At 36.7% G+C, this 21,535-nt stretch overlaps 1 protein-coding gene and 1 long non-coding RNA gene across 2 annotated transcripts in view; one reads left to right on the top strand and one right to left on the bottom strand.

The window, feature by feature from the left end:
- The first annotated feature begins 912 nt into the window (after positions 1-912).
- LOC116996175 lies at positions 913-20,836 on the top strand. Its single transcript, XR_004417894.1, has 6 exons — positions 913-985; positions 6,308-6,447; positions 9,464-9,621; positions 15,271-15,399; positions 18,716-18,838; positions 20,754-20,836. It is a non-coding gene; the product is annotated as an uncharacterized LOC116996175 (long non-coding RNA).
- Positions 974-21,535, bottom strand: part of IL15 (interleukin 15) — a 29,846-nt gene continuing 9,284 nt past the window's right edge. The window contains exons 2-7 of the mRNA XM_033059350.2: positions 20,742-20,871; positions 4,978-5,087; positions 4,471-4,552; positions 3,431-3,472; positions 2,420-2,563; positions 974-1,890 (exon numbers count right to left, since the gene is read on the bottom strand). Of these exons, the coding sequence (XP_032915241.1) occupies positions 1,777-1,890; positions 2,420-2,563; positions 3,431-3,472; positions 4,471-4,552; positions 4,978-5,087; positions 20,742-20,804 (555 nt within the window). The 5' untranslated portion in view covers positions 20,805-20,871 and the 3' untranslated portion in view covers positions 974-1,776. The remainder of the gene's footprint in view (positions 1,891-2,419; positions 2,564-3,430; positions 3,473-4,470; positions 4,553-4,977; positions 5,088-20,741; positions 20,872-21,535) is intronic.

The following is a 21,535-nucleotide window of genomic DNA, read 5'->3' as shown; positions in this document are numbered from 1 at the left end:
TTAAGGTGACTCTGACTTATTTTCCTCCTCCTTCCTTGTTCTCATTCCTGTAGCGGATATTTCATATTCCCTGTGGTTTTGACACTACAAGGAAGGGGTTGGCAACTCAGTCACCTTTCAGTGTAACTGTGATGAGGGCAAATCTTGTGATATAGGAGTTGTTGATAATGACAGCTAGGCTAATCTTAGATTACTTTATTATCATATTGCTTACTTCTCAGGAAAAAGTAAACCCTAACAGAAATGCTGGAGATCCAGATTAGTAAATGGCCTCTTTTCATCCCAGAATATGCACCTGGACCAGGTGGAGATGAAATAAAAGGGATATGGCCTGTGTCCAACAGAAAGAGGCTAACAGGGTGGCAAGCTGTCACAGACTGAGCAACATAGTTTGGAAAGACAAATTCATCATATTTAACATACTTGCCACTGGTAAATGAGTTAATGAAAAATAAAATGGAATTAATCAGGAAATTGATTTTCAAAATGGTCAAGATAAAGATACTGCTTCCCTCTCAAAGCCAGAAAGTAGCAAAGTCCCTTTATCTCTTTGACTAAAGACCAAAGTTGTAACTTGGTGTAATCTTTTCTGTGCACGTGACATCAGCTAAGGAAAAATCATATTCAGTGCATACCACTGAATTAAGGGAAAAATTAACATATAGGACCATTTTATTTCATCCAAACCATGTAATAAGCATTTCTCGTTTTGATGTTTGAGGGTGGCAAATAATTTTTTTTCTTTTGTGATATGTCTACCAGTGATTAATGCTGATATCAATGTGCTTATGAATTTCCAACGTGCGTGTCTACAAGTCCCCTGGAAGATGACATCCTGCATGCTCACATTTATGTTCTTCCTCTTGCAGTTTACTGGAGATTCAACTCCTCAGAGTGCTAAAGATTGACTGTTGGGAGCATCCCAAAAATAAAAGAGAAGCAGGCAGTGGTCTGTTGCCATAATGAGATTGAAACTTCCTTCCCGGTAAGTGGACAGCTGAATGACTCAGCCATTTATCAGCCGAAGATAGAGAAATGGAGGTGCCTGGAGAAAAGAATTACTTATTATGGATGGCAGCTGATATGACATGAATGTGAATCATGAGGAAAGCAGTTAGTTTAGAAAGAGCCTAAAGGAGTCTGGGCAACATTGCAGAAATACCAGAGGACAGGTGACTGCATTGAGTCTTAGAAATATAGTTATGATTTCCAATAATTGGCCAAAAGTGATTCGTGTCTTCAGTGTTCTTTCCCAAAAGGAGACTAAAGTTACAAACCCTACTTCACAGGCAAGATTTCTACCACATAGAAATTTTATTTTTGTAAGTGTGTCAGAGACATGGTCACCTCCTTTATTCAGAGAAATAAATTAACACTGCTTTGGCTGACGTCTCAGTTGAAATCTTTGGCAACCGATAAAGGAGTTGTAGTCATTACATTAATGAATAAAATCATGTCAGAGGTAACAAATGAAGGAACAGAACATGTTGTTATCAAATAGTAGAAACAAGCACCAGCTTTACCTTCTGTGAGAAGACTGAAGATAATTTTTAATGCCCTTATGCTAGCATTGTACAAAAGGGGGGAAAGGTAATGAAGAGTCTCTACATAAATATATTAATTTTTAACTTTGAGTTCTTGGGTAGAAGAAGTAATTGAGTTTACCTGAAAACCACAATAGAAACAGGTATATTAAGAGATAGCCAAGAGGATTGTAAATTATTTTCTTTTTCTGGTTTATTTTTGGTGATAATCTAATTTCTGAGGGTGTTAACGTCAGTGTTTGCAATCTCTCTGTATAACCTTTTCAAAATTCTGTACAAATTCTGTAAAATTTTTTTCTTCATATTCTTCACATTCTTTGCATTTTTCTGATTTTGTGGAAGTCAACTGAAAAACAAAATGCAATAGTAAAGCAGGATAACTATCCATTGGTTCTGCTAGAGAAATAATTTTTTTTCCCTCGTTTTGGGATTAATTCCAATACAGGTAATGGCTATGGAAAATATTAGTGGAGGCTTCCATAGTAGTTATGGTCTGTGCAGTTCCTGGCTTACTTTTTGAATAGGATCATCTTTGAGAGGTACATCACTTCAGTAAAAGATACAAATGACCGTCCCTCTGAAAATTAGGATAATTTTCTGGATGTGCAACGTATCTGACTGCAGATACTGAAGCTACACACACACCCTGACATACACAAGCATGCACAAAAATATTTGCTTTTATGGGAATCCTGAAAGTATTTTTTTCTATAAAACCACCATTCTCTGATTTTTCATTATTATGTGTACAGCTTACTGGAATCTCATTACTATTCATCTCTATCATCCCACTCTTTATGTAATAAGAGGTATTTCTGCTACCGAAGAAACATTTTTTATTTTCCTTTTTTCCACACGCTGTAGTTGTTGCTTACCTTATTTGTGTTTAATTTTTTATTCCCATTTTGCCATATGTTCCGCACATCCTGTGTTTTACTACAATTTTTGATACGACATTCTTGAAATATCACTTCTGTCTCTAAGAAAAAACACCTCATTACAAGTTCTTGGCATTCTTCCTGAAAAAAAATGCAGTTGCAATAAATTTATGATATAATTTGAAACACAAGTACAATATAAGTGAGATGCAATCTAAGACAAAATCAGCCACAAAGAGGCTGATTTTTATTTACTGGGCCTCATTTCTTACTATTCAAATACATTTGAATATCTGCAGAGATGGGCTGTGAGAACTAAGAAGAAAAAGGCCAAGCAGTTTGCTAAGATGAGGTGAAACCGTGTCTTAGTGAAGAACATATCAAAATAATTAAATAGGCTAGGAACCGGGCAGATAACTAAACATAATGAAATTCATATTATTAATTATTAAATTAATATTATTCTTTAATATTATTCTTAGTAGTTTTTAACACTTTTACTCAGAAATCTGAATTCAGAATGGGTAAGAGAGTAGAAGAAATAGGTAATGCTCCCTTAAATTACAAATTAAGCCCAGCATTATTTTAGCATTGTTTGCTTTGATAAAATAATTTCGAATCACACAACCACAGAATAGTCTGGGTTGGAAGGGACCTTTAAGATCCTGTACTTCCAACCTCTCTGCTATGCACAGGGACTCCTTTCTGCAGGCCAGGTTCTCAAAGCCCCATCCAACATGGCCTTGATCATCCCGTTCAATTTTAGTTGATTAATTGTAGATTAGATTAATTCTAGTAGCAGATGACTAAATAAAAAATAATTAATACCTGCTTGCATAATTTATCATAAGCACTTTGATTAGAAGAACTATTTATTCCAAGGCAAATTACTTGATTTTAAATACATCTATCGAATTAGAGCAAGTCTGCTTTAAGAGATAATTTCTAGTAAGGGAATGAAGCCACCACATTAAATATTAGTTGTGGTCATAAGTGCAGTTTACTTACATCCTCATCTGCATTTGCAGTGTATAAACTGACATCAATATCCTACAAGAAAACAAGGGTTGGAATTATAAACATTAGCTAACAAACACCATCCCTTTCCCACTCATGCACACTTCTTAGCTGAGTGCATTTCTAAATATTTTATTAAGTCTTGTTCTATGATTACAGTAATTTCACGGCCATAAGGTGCACCGGACTATAAGGTGCACCCCCCAGGAGTCGGCAACTTTCACAACATTGTAGATCATATAAGGCGCACCGGACTATAAGGCGCACTATTTTTTTGCAGCGAGGAGCCACTTGGCATGCAACAAAGTAACGAATTACTGGCAGGTGCTCAATTTGCAAACATTTTTCAAAGATCGGTGTCGCCTTTAAACACAGCCCCAGGCGCCCTCTCTGTGCAGCGGGCCCCGGCACTCCCGCCCGCCCCTGGCGCCGGCTGGCACGGCTCATGGCTCCCGGTTCCCACCGCTGCGTCCCGGCTTCCCCCCGGCCGGCGGCGGCAGCGCTGCTTCTCAGCGCTTTCCCGCGGTGCTTTTTCACCGCTTTTCCACAGCGTTTTTTCACCGCTTTTCGGCGCTTTCCTGCGGCGCTTTTTCACCACTTTTCCGCGGCATTTTTTCGCTGCTTTTTGGCACTTTCCTGCGTCACTTTTTCGCTGCTTTTTCGCCATTTTTTGGCAGTGCTTTTTTGTCGCTTCTCGGTGCTTTCCCATGATGCTTTTTTGCCGCTTCTCAGCACTTTCCCGCAGCGCTTCTTGGTGCTTTCCCGCGGCCGTGCCGCTTCCCCCCGCTTCTCCCCGTCTGGCAGCCGCGCCAGTTCCCGTTTTCCCCCACACGGCCGCAGCTCCCGCGGGTCCCGGCTCAGCTTGCAGATCGCACTTCCGGGTTCACAAATTTCCGAACTTTGTCCATCATATAAGGTGCACTGGACTACAAGGCGCACTTCCAGGTTTGGGGCAAAATTTTAGTCAAAAGGGTGCGCCTTATAGTCGTGAAATTTCTGTATATGAAATGCTGACTGTTGTATGAACTTACTTTGGATGTCTTGATCCTGTCCAAATCTTTCAGAACTTCTTCCCACTTGCAACGACCTGCTTCTGTCTTTGGTACATAAGCACTAGAAGAGAATAAACACAGTGACCGCTGGGCTAAACATGAGGTGTCCACAACGCTTATGCTTAAAAAAAGACTCAGCATTGTAAGACACTACAGATACATTGTTTACATGTAAATACATATGGAAAATGTTTGGGGCAAGGAAGCATATTTGACAAATCATAAAATCACATAGATACACAGAAACTGTATCTCTTGTCACACACTGTATAAACAATGTGGGATCTTTAAAAGGCCAGATTTATAGAACATAATGCAAGAGAAAGGTTCAATTACCTGAAGTAAAATATCTAAAATTCATTTAAAGTGTAAAAATAAAATTCCAAATCCACCCTCTGAAGTGACTGGAGACCAGTAACAACAGCTGTGATAGTAAGAACAACTAATTTGTAGGTACTGTCTAATTGACATTGAGTGTGTAGTTACCATAGGAAGAAGATGATTAGTCCCATTTCATTCTTTAAGAGGCAAAAGCAGTGGCTGCTCAGAAGCCAACACAGCGGATACTGCAGACAAACACTTTTCAGGCGTGTTTTCTGAAAGACACAACCAAGGTGATACCTTGTCACAATTTGATTCCACAGAATTTTGCTTTAGTGATGACTTAATTAACCAATTTGCCAAAACTTCAAATAAAGACAAGATCTTGTTGTGTGTGGTTGGAAAGACCAATTGAATTATAGCTTGGAGAAATATATAATCATTTTACCAAACAGTTGGTAGAAAATCAGATGAAGAAGGCACACTGTGAAAACCTGAACTCATCCTGGGCTCCCTATTTATTTGCCAGTTCATACTGCAGGCTGCAATTTAATGTAGAGGCAATATTAAGGAACTTTTGTTTTCCATGTTTCCCCTGGCTACCATTTGTTACCAAATTCAATGAATTACCTACAACATTAACTGCAATATTTTGGTTGCATATATGCGAGACTCTATATTGAATGCATCAAATACTATAGTTATGTGTACAAATGTTAAATAAAATATTTAGATAGAGCATATACTTACATTTCTTTACACTGTATATTATGTGTCTAATAGTAGGCAGTGATGCATTTAAGAATTTCCTCGGAGTTTGGCAACTGGAAATAAGGAGAAGCTGTGAGAAACTGTGCACTGTCCATCAGGAGACATTTCCCTGTGCACAGCCTGGTAACCTTTGTTCCAAAGTCAAAAGCCCTTTGATTTAGCTGATAAAGTTTCCTCACAGGCTTAGGTTAATTGTCTGCTGCAGTGCAGTGGTTTTGACCCAAGGTTTTATTCCTTACCGTACGTGCAATACTCTGTAACTGACTTTAATGATGTTTCTTTAGTAGTAGTTTCTTTACCTGCAAACTTGCAAGTAAATATTTAAAAATGGACCAGAGAACATAACTAAACAAGAGCTAGCACTGTGCAGTGGTAAAGATATTCAAATGAGAGGTCAGCCCATGCACTATCAGGATTGCAGCTCACTTGCTGAAAGCCACCTTAATAAAGCAGAGCATGATCACATGTGTGACAGGACTTCTGGAGAGTATTTGTAAAAAATATTTACTACACTCTTAAACAGAAAATGCTTTATTCATATTGCAATTGTTTTGTTTCCAAGCCCCAAATATATAGCTGAAATAGCATAATTACCTAATCCTACATAAATGTCCACATTCAATAAGGGGACACAGTGTCAATCCCTTTTATCCCCTTTGGTTGTCCAAAACCTGTTAAATAAGAGCTATGTTAATGAATGGTTCTATGACAATCTAAATTGCAGGAAGGACGGCGCAAGAAACATCTCCTACATCTTCTGAACAATTTCCAGATGGAGGATGCTGTGTTATGGTCGGCCAAAGTAGGTCTACAAGCAAGGCTAAACCTGTCACTTCTTCCACAACAAATGGAAATTGAAAATAGGTGAGTGCTAAACCCAAAATATTAACTATTTATGCATGCATATTTTTCAAATGTACAGGAAAATAAAGGAAAATAACTATTAACTGCTTGGATATGGTCAAAAGACCTAAATCACTTTCCCATAGTATGACAGATAAGCCTTTAACCTTCTCAAAGATAACACTGATTTGAAATTACCGTGTTATTTCTTTTGGGTTTGAATTTTGTTTGTTTGTTTTTGTTAAATAGGCATACTAACTGCTTTCATTTGATATGCTAATCCTAGAAAAGATCCTATTTTGGTTGGGTTTGGGGTATTTTTTATTATGATGATTTAAGTCAAATTCAGAAGTAGCCTTATGGGGAAACTGCAAGTGCATTTAAAGAAACTTTAAACCTTATTGGTGGATACAGCTGAAGAAAGCATGCTTTAACCCCAAGTTTTTTTAAAAAAAATAATTTAAAGTATACTAGAAATAATTTTCAATAGCTAAACATTTTTATCATTCTTCAAGACAGTTTTTATGAAACAAGAAGAGGTGGCAACAAATTAAAATATGAAAGACTTATGATGGCTCCATAAGGACAAACCAGCTTTGTAATTTATAATTAATGTTATGGGGCCTTATAAAACTGATTTGAGAGGGAGTCCCAGTCCAAATGCATTGTCAAATTTATGCTGCAGAACAAAGTGTTCACAGTGAGGAAATAATATATTATAATATCAAGTGAATAATGGACCAGGGTTATCATTAGTTTGTAATTTGTTTCCTATTTTAACTAATTGTTCACTGTAATGACACTGGAACACTGTGTTCTTAATGATTAAATATTGTCAGCATCTTTGGTTTTCTTAAATATTCTAGGTAACCTGTACTGTAATAAAATTATAATTGCTATCGTAAAATAAATGCTTAGTTTTTAGAAGTAATAGAAATCTTGTACTGATGATAAATATGTGAAAAATATCCTACATGCATACTCTAAAGGGTACTTCATTTGTTCATAAAGAGGTTTTAATGTCAACTACATCCCCCAACACACTCCTTTCATCAATGCAGGGCCATTTTCTACTTGAATTTCTTAATTCTTTCACCCAACCTATTACTCAACAACAGAAACATTGCTAGCTGGCTTAGAAGCTTTTACAAATTGTTCTCCTGCCTTGAACACATAATGTTGTAATGTAAAATTTTTCTTTGGATAATGTCTGGTTTTGATTTCTTACTCTGTGTAATCATTAACTAATCACTCTTCGTCTTCGTTTCATCTCTGGTATTTACCCTTCTGAACATTGGCCAAAGGAGCAGCTCATATTTACAGGCATAAGTATTGTTTTTTCTATAGCTTGTGTCCTGATTACTTGCTACTCTAAAGATGTAAAGCCTTTGGAAGTGAATATATGCTCATCCAAAAACCAATTATGATATACAAAATAATGTTTGGGAAAGGAATGCTGGTTTTTAATCATGAATTTAAATTAAGCATTTTAAGAGCAGCTACCTCTGAGTGATATCTTAGGTACAGTAATATTGTTTTCTCTTTAAAGAAGCAAATCTATAAGCAAATGAAAAACCTTTCTTTAACAAAGCAGAAACAGCCAATGACTTTGCTCATTTGGCTGTCACAGAAAAATAATCTTAAAAAAAGAAAATATTCATGGCTTTTTACAGCATTTAAGTTACATGTGATGGAAAATACAGACAGTTAAAATTACATGCTTCTGCTTAAATACCGTATGTCTAAACCGCTTTGTTAATATTTGCTTATAAATGTCTGCTTGAATCCTTGAGATGAGATATTCATAAATAAAATGTCTTTTTCCTGGCTATGCCATTTGGTGCTATTGGCAAAGGTCTTATCTTTTTTCTCCCTGCTTTGAACTGGTTTTTTTATTCTTTGTTTATATCTTTATTCCTCATCTGCTTCCTTGTTCTTGAAAACAAATGACCGGAAACATACAATGAGGGATTTAGAAACTGCTAATAATATTTTCAGTTTCTATGGGAAAAAGAGAACTACTGCCAGTGTTTGCTGCACCACTCTATCACACTGGTGGCTCAGACCTCCACATGTTCCCCTGCCAGCACTTTATGTCCACTTCTTTCAAAATCCTGGAATGTCCTTAGAGTCTTTCACCATTTGCAGAAAATTCTTACCCTAAAAAAACCCCAGAGCCCCAAAGTCTAACCTTCTTAATTTTTGATTACTCTCAAATTTTCTGTTACTTCTTGACTTCTAGCACACAGCTCTTTTCCTTGATCAGCCCTTTCCTTTCCTTGTTCCCATGAGCAAATCAGCCTTCTCAAATAGCTCTCTCTTGTAACAATCTATTTCCCCATTTCCCATCTTCATTCTGTAGTGCAACAGATTTCTTGCACATTATTTATTATTATTATTTTAGTCAGTCTCTTCTTCTCCCCTGTTCTACAAATACATGTCCTCAGCATTTTCTCTCTGGCTTCCTGTGCAGCAAAGTACTTTAAATGTTCTTTTCTCTGTTACTGCTGCAAAATTTCCCTCTAAAATCTTACCATCACCTCCAGCTCTCTCCAGTCCTTTAACATTTTATTGAGCAACGTCTCATGCATGAAGTAGGGGTCCTTTTAGATCCGTATTCAAGTACTGTCTACACCATGTAGAGCTGAGTTTTACACCCACTCATTTGCATTGTTGCAGCAATTTCTTCTTCAGTGTTCCTTTTGCCACAGTAATTAGAGCCTCCTTTAGAGAACTCTGCCTTCTCCCCCAACAAAATCTCGCCCCATGGCTCTTGTTCTGCTATCCTCTGCTTGTTGGCTCCACTAATTAATTGTTCTGTCCTCTTGCTCTACTGCAATTACTTTCAAGGGGACAAAGTGCCAAGTGGCTGCACAACTACAGTGCTGCATCTATTTAAGGTTTTGTATTGTGTGTAATATTGGAGCTCCTACTCTCTGCTCAGAAGCATACAAAATGTCTGTAAGGACTGAGAAGAAAATCACCTTTTTACCCTAGTCTTGTACCAAAGAATGTTCTTTTCTAATTTTTTTTCCAGGGGAGGAGCCATGGAGAGTAAAGATTTTATAAACTAATGGAAGTGACTGGAAGAGGAATGGAGTCCCATAAAGAAAGCAGCACTTCTGAACTAGATAGACATTTCCATATTGAGCCCTTAAATAAGTAATTTTGAAATCAAATTTTCATGGATTATGAGTAAGTTTTAGAGGAAAGACATGTTCTTAGTGCCTTGTGATGGAGAAATGCTGAAAGTCAAAGGGGTAGATTCACTGAAGAATCTCTCTGCTCTTTCATTCCTCAGTTCCTTTAGGCGCCTTATAGGAAACAACAAAAGGGAAACAAAAAAAAACCCAAAACAAACCCACAAAAAAACCACAAAAAAAACCCCAAAAACCCTGAATATGAATTAGTGTTGGAATGTAATTATTCAAATTGATAAAAAAAGAGAACCACATTAATGTTCTCTGAGACAGTAAGAAAATCTGGTGTAGATGCTACCTATAGGTACAGCCCTCAAATACACTGTCAAAGAAACTTATTTTTTTATCTCTGCTTACTTCTGAATTACATTTGATGCCGCAACCATTAAAGAGCTGCTTCTACACCCTCATGGTGGCTGAATCCATTTTGGTTCCTCCTCTCCCTTCCTACCAATCTTTGCACAGAAGCCTTGGAAATCTGCCCTCAAGCTCCACCAGGTGTTATCAAACAGCTCTCCTCCTCAAAGTTTTAAGGCAAATAGTGAGCTTACCATGCCTCTGTCTGGCTTCTACTTTACTGAAGCAGAAAGGAATTACTGGGTCTTAAATTAATCACGTGGCTGAATGCTAGTCTGGCTGAAAGCCAAACCATGCCTTAGTTTGTTAAATGTTTAAGCTTTTATGACACAAAGTGCTTTCTTAGAAGTTTTATATTTAGCTAGACTGGCTAAAGCATTTTTTCTCAGCATTAAAAAAACTAGGTATTTTTTAAATATGATTCCTATTTGGTTACTTCCTTTTCAACTCCCTTCCTCTAAGAACTTCAGTTTTCCTTGGTTTTTGTTGTATAGTGGTGACATTCTTGTGGAGTACTATCCTACGTGGCTTATTCTGCTTGTATTAGAGAAGTGTTAACCTTCAAAAGAGTATTCTCAGTAATCAGCATGGCAGGAGGCTCTCAGTTTAATCCCATTTTGTATTTATATGTTCTTTGTTTGCTTAAGTTGTTGTTGATTTGCTTTGGCAATCCTTTCTTCTCCTGTATGTTCCTGCTAATTGGCATTTATGATAGGGAGTAAAGTTTGCAATGCCTGTTTGAAAATTTTGCTAAAAGGTCACAGAGTCATTGCTATTCCACTCAATGCCTTAAACTTCAGAACTTGAAATGTAAGAAGTTAAATATTTTCTTTGACCTTTATTTTTTTTTGCAAAGCATGCTCGAGGCCCAGAGCTCAGACCATTGCCTTGTGAAGATTGTGTCCCGTACTTGGCTATAAACCTTATATTTGCCAGATGGCAAAATACCAGCCAGGAAAGAAAGCTAATACATGCTTCTTTCTCTTTCCATCCTTCCATGCAATTTCCATTCTTTTCAAGGTATCACTCACTCCTCAAATTGTGAAAGACCAACTTAATGCTTTCATGATGCAAGGATCTATGATATTAATGCTAGGTTAGCTTGCCAAACATGATTGACACAGGCACTCCTTAAATTTTGCTAGTGGCAAAATTAATTTAGCTCAAACACACAGTAAAAAAAAAGTACACAGCAAAAAACTCATTTGTAGAGCACAGAAGATTAGATTTGGCCATTTATCCCCAAATTATCCCCTTCAGGATGCAATATGAAATAATTGGCTAAAAGGCCTTTCAGAATAAGTTCTCATAGATAAAGGAACAGTGAGAATAACAGGAGATTCAAAATGTAAAGGGCATTAATAAGACACACAAAATAGACCTAGAACTAAAGTTTTTTTAGCAAAATGTGTCCTGATCTATACATTTGCTGTTAGGCACTCCTTGTAAATATTAATTGTGATATTTTTTACCATTGCAACAAATACTCAACAGGGAATGAGAACACAATTATGGATGAAATTTTTGTGCCTTCAGGTGTAGGATGTTAGCATTAAACATGGAAACCTGAACAGCAAAAAAATATAAATTATGTATATAATTGGAAACTGAGACTATAAATATAGTTGTTACAGGAACAACTGCTGGATAAATAATATTTCATCCTTAGCAAAATAGTCAGCTTAAAGGCTGTGAGTAAGACCATACACTAATAGAGGTCTGTAACACGCTTGTAAAAGACTAAAATAGCAAATGCAGTTCTCAAAATTGTGAAGTAAGGCAGTATTTTCAGAGCTTTTTTAAAAGGAAGAATTAGAATCTATGGCACTCTCCTACAGTGATACTTCTACTGCAATTTGCGGATCCTGAATTAAAGAGGCAGGATGCAGTTTGAAACATTCTACTTTTTCTTCAGCTCTTAATGTTCTCTAAAGAGCAGAAACAAATCCTAATATGTGACAATGGCCATAGCTTTCCTGAAACCAATGAAATTCTAATTTCCAGTGTCTTGAGAATTTGACCAAAATATTAACCAGGGAAAAACAGATTCATTGAACAACTGAGGAAGTGGCACACAAATCACTGTAAACAGATCAATAGGAAGAAAAAACTAGAATCAGGATTCTAAGAAAGAAGAATAAAGTATTTCTACTACAGATTTATTTCATATAGGATAGGCATGGAAAGAGAAAGAAAATTTTGGAAAACAAATTATTTCTGCTTTATGTTATTTACAAACAATTTATAAATAATAATGCAATAGGACTTACAGTAACAGGACAATCATTCTTAGTCTCTTGTCTTTTATACAGGAGAAGTGGTTATTGGAAAAGCTCTAGTGCTACAGAAACCTCCCTTTTCATGTAAATTTTGAATGTATTTTTGTGGAATGTAGCCATTATGAGCTTGCACACTGAACCACTTTTTTCTATATGTAATAGGGGCTGAATAAAATACAGTAATAGTGTACGTGCAACATCCACATTGGGGTAAAGCATATGGGGAGATTAATTAAAAATCAGATTTTCCCCATAATATTTTCTTTCAAGCAAGTTTTTTCATCACTTTTGAAAGGTAAAGCTAGAAATCAGTCTTATGTCATTCTAAACAAGGGCTGATACAGTGTTTTATCTGCCTCACACTCATGGTCTCTATTTAAGAATTAAACAATTACTGGTGATATTAATAAATGTGTGCCTGAACACAGCTCAGTTTTCTGAAGGCAATACAACTCTGCTGCCTTATATAGGATTTTCTTTGCTTTCCCAACAGCTTACTGCTTCCCTGCCAGCAGAGCAAGGTACCAGAATGGAAGCACAACGCTGCAAACAGTTTGCTTTACCCAAACACCATGTAAGGTCATCATGGCTGGTAATCAAATTTAAATGTCACCAAAAATATATAGTCATTCCCATAAATCCTGGCACCTTTTGGTCTAAAAAGCATAACAGGCATCATGCACAGAGACACATGGCAGAATGCAACTGAGGGCAGTAGGGAGAATCCATAGGAATTGTCACAGATGAGTCCTAAGCTGCCACCTGGCTACTGAAACTTCCCTGACTATATGCTGGAATATGTTTACACTTAGCTTTATCCCCAGCTCCTATGACTGCATTCTCTATGACATGCTGATCATAATAAATCTCTGGGCATTTCAGTGTGAGGCCTCAAGGAACTAAGGAGCCAGCTGACTCTGTACATGTAAGCATTATTCTTTGACAGTTTTTAAAAACTTAGGTGCTAGCATTGGTTGCCTATTTCCAGAAGGGGAACAAAATCAGTACAAAATGTGGTTGGGCTCTGTCTCAGGTCAGAGAACAAGAACACATTCTTGCTACTTTGATATATTACACCAACTCCCAAAAGAAAGCCAGAGCTGTTGCCAATGCAAACATTTATTTGAAGGCTCAAGAGAGCACAAACCTTCTCCAATGTTCCTTGTGCCCTCTTCATAGGACATGCAAACTGACTAATCAGCATAGCAGAGTATAGCTGAAATGTACATGCTGAAGAATTTTACTCTTTTATTCCTAAAAACCTACATTTCTAAGCTTCTAAGTTCACTGATTTTTTTTTTCTCCTACTCTCCAGAAGTTGGATTTCAAAACTATTCCACTAGACTATTCTTCCTAAGAACACTCCTTGAAGTTTTCCAAGCATTTGCAAGAACAGGTCCGGAAGCATTAGAGACCCAGGAAACCAAATGTTCTGCCTAATTAATCTTTGAAATTTCACATGCTTGACTTTTCCATTATGCATTCTTATCACTACTGTTTGCTGTCTCAGGAAGTCTTTCTTGCAATTGATTACTAGATTTAAGGCTATCATTTGTTTTACACTTGGACATTGAGCCTGCAAGTTGCTGTGTCTGCTTTGGGGCCACTGGGTTTTCTACCTTTTGTTTTCAGAATCTGAAGAATATTACTGCTCTTTATCTTATACCTGTATAGGCAGTCATTGCTGACTCTTTGTATCAGTGGCCATAGAAGGCATCTTGCTCATGACCTGTTTCATATTAAAACTTCTTTACACAGCTTCTGCACACTCAGAGCCCTGCAGAAAATTCTGCTGGAAGAATTGTGTCCCATATAATGACATTTCATTAGACTGTGCTTGTCTCCTCTCCTGTATTACATACCTTATGGGTAATAGGAAGAGGTTATATTCATAATTTTTTGCAAAAATTTTGATTGTTTATATGAATTAGAGAAAATGATCCTTTAGAAAATAATTAAAGTATAAACAGAAAGAAAAACTAATTTTCATCACTCAAATGAAGGATATTTTGTTGTCTGATATTTAAATCAGGACAAATTGGGTGTCATAGGTTGCTTTGAGGTAAACACTCTGTCCCAGTTTTTGGATGCTCCAAAAATGGTTCGATATGGCTTGAGCACTGAACTGTTAAGAAAGGTACTGGCAAAACCCCTCAGAGGGCAGAGGATCACTTGTAGCCCTTCATCTTACTGAACCACCTTGTGATTGAAAAGACACTTTTACAAAGTGCAATACAGAGCTTGAGTCACTCTCAACACTGTATCTTGCTCAGAGTTTTAGTCAAATTATTTTCTTCTTGGAAATTGTCACATGTGCAGAGTACATAAATTTGCTTTATTGTCAAGTTGTTCATCTTTAGCTGGATAAAAACTACTAGAAAACTACTTTGTCCTCACTGTGACCTGTGTATCCTGAAATTGCATGCAATTTAAAATGAGACCTGAAATATTAATGTTTCATTTAAATTATGCAAAGTAATCTACTGTGACCATAAAATCTTATGAATCTGAGAGATATTTTCAGTTACATGAGGGTAGGAGATGAGTGGAGATTTTGTCCTTAAAAAAAAAAAAAAAAAAAAAAAGGAAGAAAAAAGTAGAAAGAAGAAGGAATTGTTTCAAAAGTAGAACATGAAAAAAAGTAAAATTTAAATGCTAAAAAGGAAAGTGACACTTTGCATTCTGATCGACTAGAGACAATGTAAATGGTAACAGCAGGTACCTGTAGCAGTTTTCAAGTGGGTTTATGCCCAAGCTCCTGAAGGCCAACGTATATTTTCAGGTAAACATCCATCCTGCTCCTTAGAAGTTACTTTAGCTTCTCCTCTGTGCTTACACAGTGGAATTGTTCTTGAGAGATTGGCTACTAAACCAAAATTTTTGCACTTAGAACTTCGGTGCTGTCTACATAATGCTTCTAAAGAAGATTCTTCAACATTCTGGGGGAGCTATTTGTCTCACAACACATCTGCAACTGCATATCACAGCTTCATCTCTTGTCGTGACAGCATTTGGACTCTCCTCAAAATGGAAAAGGATACAAAAAAGAAGAGGAAGGACATTCCAGGATATCTAAATATTGCCTTTTGCCATCATGTTCATAAGAGCTTCTGAAGGGGGAGGTGCCGGCAGAATGGGTAAGTAAAAGATACCACTGATTTGGATTATGCCTGAATGAGTTGTTTTCTGCAGACTAAACAAAAATGTAGTCCTAATTGATTTGGCACTTCCAGAAATTTTTTCTTAAATACTTATAGCAAAAATGGTCAATCTTAGGATTAAATGTCCTTGTATATCAGGATAAACTCTATTTAGCAACAACTAAAACCTGAATGTTATCAACATTATTCCTCATATCAGTTCCAAAACACAGCATTGTACGAGGTACCTGGAAGGAAATTAACTCTATCCCAGTCACAAGATCATGAAGACAGAAACTTAAGTCTAGAATGCCACAGCACATCTCTCAAGCTAAATGGGCAATTTTATCTGCAAATCAGCGGGAGATAAAATGAGAAATTCTGTAGCTCATTCATATGATTGCAGACCTTAATGTTGATGTATTATTTTATCAACTCACCTTTCCATTAGTATCATGACGTAACATGAAAATCACATTATTTTACTACAAAAAACTTTAGAATCAGGCCTCTTTAGTAGCCCAGAGAGTTGTGTCTTTGAAATCCACCAAAATATGCAAATTACAGCACAACCTTTCATTCTTAATAGAAGCAAGGGATCAGGAAAATGGGTTCGTCTCTAACTGTGTGGAACAGGATAATGAGGTGAGAAACACCTCTTTTGTATGAAACAAAATGAGCATAACTGCAGGCCAAAAGCTGCAGTCCATTAAATATACTGTGTTTGAGTGGAATGCTAATAAAACAAAATTAAAAAGTAAAATCATGTAGCTATCTGGTTAGTTTCTGTGGGAAATGGGAAGTCACAGGAGCAGTCTCTCTACTTGTAGGTAGCTAGGGATTTCTGGGAAACACAAACAACTGGTTAAATGAGAAAAATTGCGGAGCAATTAAGGACAGAGAAGAGAAGAGCAAAAACCATGCAAATCAAGGCTCTCTGCTGAAAAGTTTGCTGGAATGTGAGACAAGGAGATGTGAAGAAAGCATACTTAGGATTCGAGAGAGGGAAAATACCCACACAAGAATTCAGTCAAGACTTAAAGGTTAACAGCTCTACTTTGCAAAGAATATTGTGAGATAAATCATCTGATGCGTTGTGTCATGTTGCAGGAGAAACAGCTACATTTATAGCAGCCTTTGCCTTATAAGGTTAGTTGGAAAGCTGTCTGAGAACATAGAAAAGAGAATTGCATGACAAATATATTTTTAATATAAAATTTACTATTTTATAACTACGAGAATTCATCAAAGTAACTATTATTTCCATACCCATTTCCCTTAAATCAGTACATACAAATGGCACTCAGGTCTTTTCCTCCCTCTAACCTCCCCCGGATCTCCTGTTAGGAACTACTGGGGGAATTGTGATTGCAGTCAGCACAACAAAACCCCACATTCCATATGAAAAGACTTAATGAATCACCTGTCTTGAGATTCTAGATTATATTTAGAGGGGGAGGTTTGCTTAATTTTAAAAAAAAGCGCTAATACACTGTCCCTTGAAGATGCTTTCATTTGAAAGTAAGTTGTCATGGTGACATTCTTCGGTCTTTCCTCCAGAAAAACAAAACAAACAACAAAAAAAAAAACCCCCAAAAAAAACCCAAAACAAACAAAACAAAAACACCACAGCAACAAAAAGGTTTTGAATGAACTTTTCCCAGAATAACTTCATTCAGGAAAGTATTATTTCTTGGCTCGGGTTAACTACCACTGAATGCTGTAAAAGAACAGTGATTCACAAATCTGTGCCCAACACTGATATGATGTGATGTGAGGTTAAGAACTTCTGGCACTCTTGACGTGCCCTTGTGCCTGGTTATCTCTAAATGATTAAAGCAGCTAGTAGTTGCTAAAAGGTTATTTATTGTAAAATGGAATGAGTCTTTAAAGGCACAGTCATAGACGTTAAAGTCCATGCTAAGTTTGGCATAAAGTCCCAAAAAAAAAGCAGGAGTTGTCCCCGAGGGTCCTGGAGAGAGCTGGTGACGCTGCTGGAGCTCCGATCTTCTTCTCGGGTGTTGGAGATGCTGGCAGACATGGCAAAGAGATGGCAAAAAGCAAAGCAATGGCAAAAGGCAAAGAGCAAAAGTACTAACTTTCCCCAATACATAATTTTATACGGGGTTTTTCTATCAAGTGTATATTCAAACCACTTTCTCTCAACCTATGAAAATTTTAATTTCTTAACACGCTAGGATACATATAAACTATGTATATGATCTATATTGCTCTATTTTAAAAATGTAAGCAATATTGTCACTGAAGTTCTATTTTGTCTAAGTAGTGTCTAAGACAGAGCTCCTGGAGCCTCTATTGAAAACATTAGTGTGTTTATTAACCTTCACTAGAACTTGTTCTTCTACTCTGGCATCTTACACCTTTTACTTACTAAAGCACTACAGCTCTCACTGAAACTTACTGGCTTACTGACTTTCTTACTATTTATCCTAAAACTCAACCTTAAATCTAAACTTATACTTACGCTTCTACTTAAACTCCCATTCTATGTGTGGGTGGCTTAACATGTTTCAATCCATTCGAGGGTTTTAATTCAATTCCTGCACTCTGGCTTCTGCCTGAAGGATTCGGGCAGGCCCTTGACTCACTGACTCCGACATCGTTCACTCCACTACCCTGCCTGTGATTCAGTCACCAGACAAAATGCAATAGGCAGGAGGATCTCAAGAGACTAGAATGACCCATGGAAGAGACTTTGTTATCCTCACTTGGGAGCTAGGGAACAGAAAATATTGCATTAATTTTTCCTTGGAAACAATCATGAAAATTGTATTTTTTAAAAGTTTTGGAATGGGCTGTTTCATGGTTTTCCCCTTATTCCCACCACCATCTGAAAAACTTGGAGACAGAACACATCTTCATTCAGCTTTGCAAAAAAAGGTCTGATTCCAGCTTTGGCAGGGAATGTAAGAGGACTGAAGTCATTGAAACAGGACAAGAGAAAATCCTGTTTGCACTAGTAACTCTTAGAACCTAGTAAAGCAAGACACCAGATGAAACATACACTCCTCACTCTTTTTAATTTTGGTCTCCTTTTTATGGTGGTTTAGTGGTTTATACTAAAGAAACCTGTCAAGGGAAACTTTCATTCAGCAATGTCCTTAATAATGACCTTTAGAACCACTGAAGAGCATCACAGCTCACAGACTTGCACTGAACAGGAGTTCTTCAGTGCCATGGGTAAGGGGTTATTTGTGAGCCTATAGATTAATATCTTCTGTAACTGCTTCCCTGTCAAGTTCCCAAGGATGAGATACTTTCTAACCTCTTATTTATGGCCTCTTTTCTTCAGGTGTATGAAGATAACCCAGAACAAAGTGGCCAACAGACAGAGATTGTTACTCACTCATTTCAGTAATGCAAGGCTGATCTGATTTCTGGGAAATGACTGTGAACCTTGGTTCCTCAATTTCTGGTAATGTTGTACTACCTGTCTGTTCTGCAGAGAGTGATACCTCTTTGAGTTGATCTCTGGAAACTGTACTGAAACTCCTGACATTATCAGAATGTGCTTAAGTTGGCTTTTGAGCAGTAGTTTTTAAGACTATTTTATATAAACAATCTCTGCTCAAAACAAGTGAAAAGATAGCTCATCTAGAAAAGTGCCATATAGTTCAATCATCCTTACTGATTATAAAATATTTAAGGGAAAAAATCTGTACAAAACAATCACAGAGTTAAAAACCAATATATTTATTCTTAGTGTTGGAATTCCTCAGCTTTTTCTCTAACAGTAGATAATTCTACTATGATTTATATTTTCAACTTTGCTGCACTTTTAACTTTTTAAGGAGCACAACATAGATGTTACACCTATATGTTCTACCTATATGTTTTAGATACTAAGCCTTATTGAGAAGGATGTCTTTTTGTTTGTACCTTCATAGCAATATCATTCACTGTGTATAAATATAAGAAACCACATAAAATTATTAATTTAAGAAATTATGAAGTAATAGCAAAAATACTAGGCTTACATATACCTTTAAAAGGGGTAGTGGGACAGTTGTATTTTAAAATGTTCACTGGCTTTAGAAGCAAACAGGAATTGCTTCCAGAACACGTGAGAGTTCTTTTAAGTTATCACAAAGGATGAAGGCATTTAAATAGGTAAGTTGTAACAGAGGTAACATTAGTATGACTGGAGGGCAAAACAAACTTGCTTTCTGCTAGTCACACAATCCTGTGTTTGCATCCTGCTACAAGAGTAATGGCTTTTTAAATTCTTTTAAGAGCTGTTGAGGAAATCCTGTAGTCAAAGCAACACTGACGGAATGTGTATTTGAAATGCCCAGTGTAAACAAAGACTTATTTGCTTGTTCATGTATTTGATTTTTTTCACAGCCTTAGAAGAATAAATAATCTTAGGTTATTTACTACTGGCAATCATTGTGGAAGGCAATACTCAAGACAGTGACTCATAACCTGCTTCCAACTTTCCATAGCCTGCATTGATGACATTTGAGTTCCAAATTTTTCTCCAAAATGAGGTTTATATTTTCTTGCTCTTATAAAAGCTAAGACTGATGCAATCATTCTGGCACTTTGCATGAAATCATACAAAGCTATTGGATAATCAGTAATTAAATCAAATTTGAGATGATTAATTGGTTCTGCAACTTCTGCAGAAAAACTGGAAAACCAGCAGAAAAGATGAGAAAGACTGAGAATAGGACTAATTAGCATAAGAATCATCAACCAATAAAAGAATTAGTATGAATAAGAGAACTATGTGACTTGTAGCCAATGAACATTAATGCCTTTGCTAAAATTTTATAAATAGTGAAGATTCTTGAACAACCTGTTTTGGGACAACAACAGATGCTAATGACTTTAGGGTTATAAAAGGTCACCTGGCCACACTGCCTTCTGGAAATGTAACTGCTACTGAATCATCTGGGAGATGTGTGGGGAGCTCTGCAGTCCTACAGAGACTGGACACTTTAAAGGATTTCCTCCCTGTACTAAATACTCTTGAGGATCAGAGGTTTTGGCCTCACATGTTGTATCAGCCAGACACAGGGATTAGGTCCAACCAGAAAAGTTGGCTGGAACATCTTGTACCACAAATTCAACTGAATAATATGAATGTGAAAAAAAACCCAGACCTACTTAAATGAAATTCTAGCACAACTGAATAACAAAGAATGGAAAAACCAGTGTAAAAATTATAGAGTGTAGGGATTTCATCTAAAATACTGGAGATGTTTCCAAGCCTTAAATTTGCTCTATTACCTACTTTTCATGTTGGTTTGCAAAATAACATTAAAAGCTTTGCTGAAATTTCAAAAATGTCATGTTGCTTAAGTGATCCTTACCTGACTCTGCAGCCTGCTCACTGCTCCACCAGAGTTTTGTGTTCGCCGTGCCGTCCTCAGCATCCTGCCTGCTGGACCATTACTCAGAAGAAAAGCACAGCATCTGGATCAGGAAACTGCATCTTGGGACCTACATGTGGGGGACAAATGTAAGTATAAAACCACAATAGATTTCTGAGTGACTTTCAGTCCATCCATTAAGATCATTCAAAGCAGGAAGCCTCTGAAATTTCATGGGTAACTTCTCCAAGTCCCCTATATGTATTCTAAATTAATGGAAAACACAAGACAGACTTTTTGAAAAAGTTATTTTTATTTAGATAATAGAATCCCATCTTTGAATGCTGTAGGATAAAGAGCATTCCCCTGCAGAATGCATATTGTCAGCAACTGATAATTTTTTGTGATTTCTCATGACAATCATGGTGACTGTCTAACAAGCTGTTGCTCTTTTAATTACCTTTCAACAGATGACACAATAAATAGAATTGGAAGCTTTCAATTCTCTTTTATAATTTTTTTTTCCCCTAGATTTGTATTCAAATCTTGCAAGTGTTGTGGTTGGAAAAAACAAGCAAATTTTTGTTCAAGCAACCGGTTTTGTACTCATAGCAGCACCTTGAAGAGATACAGCAGAAAATGAAATCATGTTGACAGAACAGTTTATTTGGACATTAATATTAGTATTTTTTATAAAAGCAATCCCAATGAAATCTGCAGGAAACTAAAGGAGGCTCCCTACAGAAGTTGTAGAAGCTCCATCCTCAGAGGTACTGAAAATCAACCAAACCTGG

This window comes from Catharus ustulatus, chromosome 5, assembly GCF_009819885.2.
Source record: "Catharus ustulatus isolate bCatUst1 chromosome 5, bCatUst1.pri.v2, whole genome shotgun sequence".
Lineage (NCBI taxonomy): Eukaryota > Metazoa > Chordata > Aves > Passeriformes > Turdidae > Catharus > Catharus ustulatus.
The sequence above is the reverse complement of the archived record's forward strand: the minus strand, read 5'-3'. Positions and strand labels throughout refer to the sequence as shown.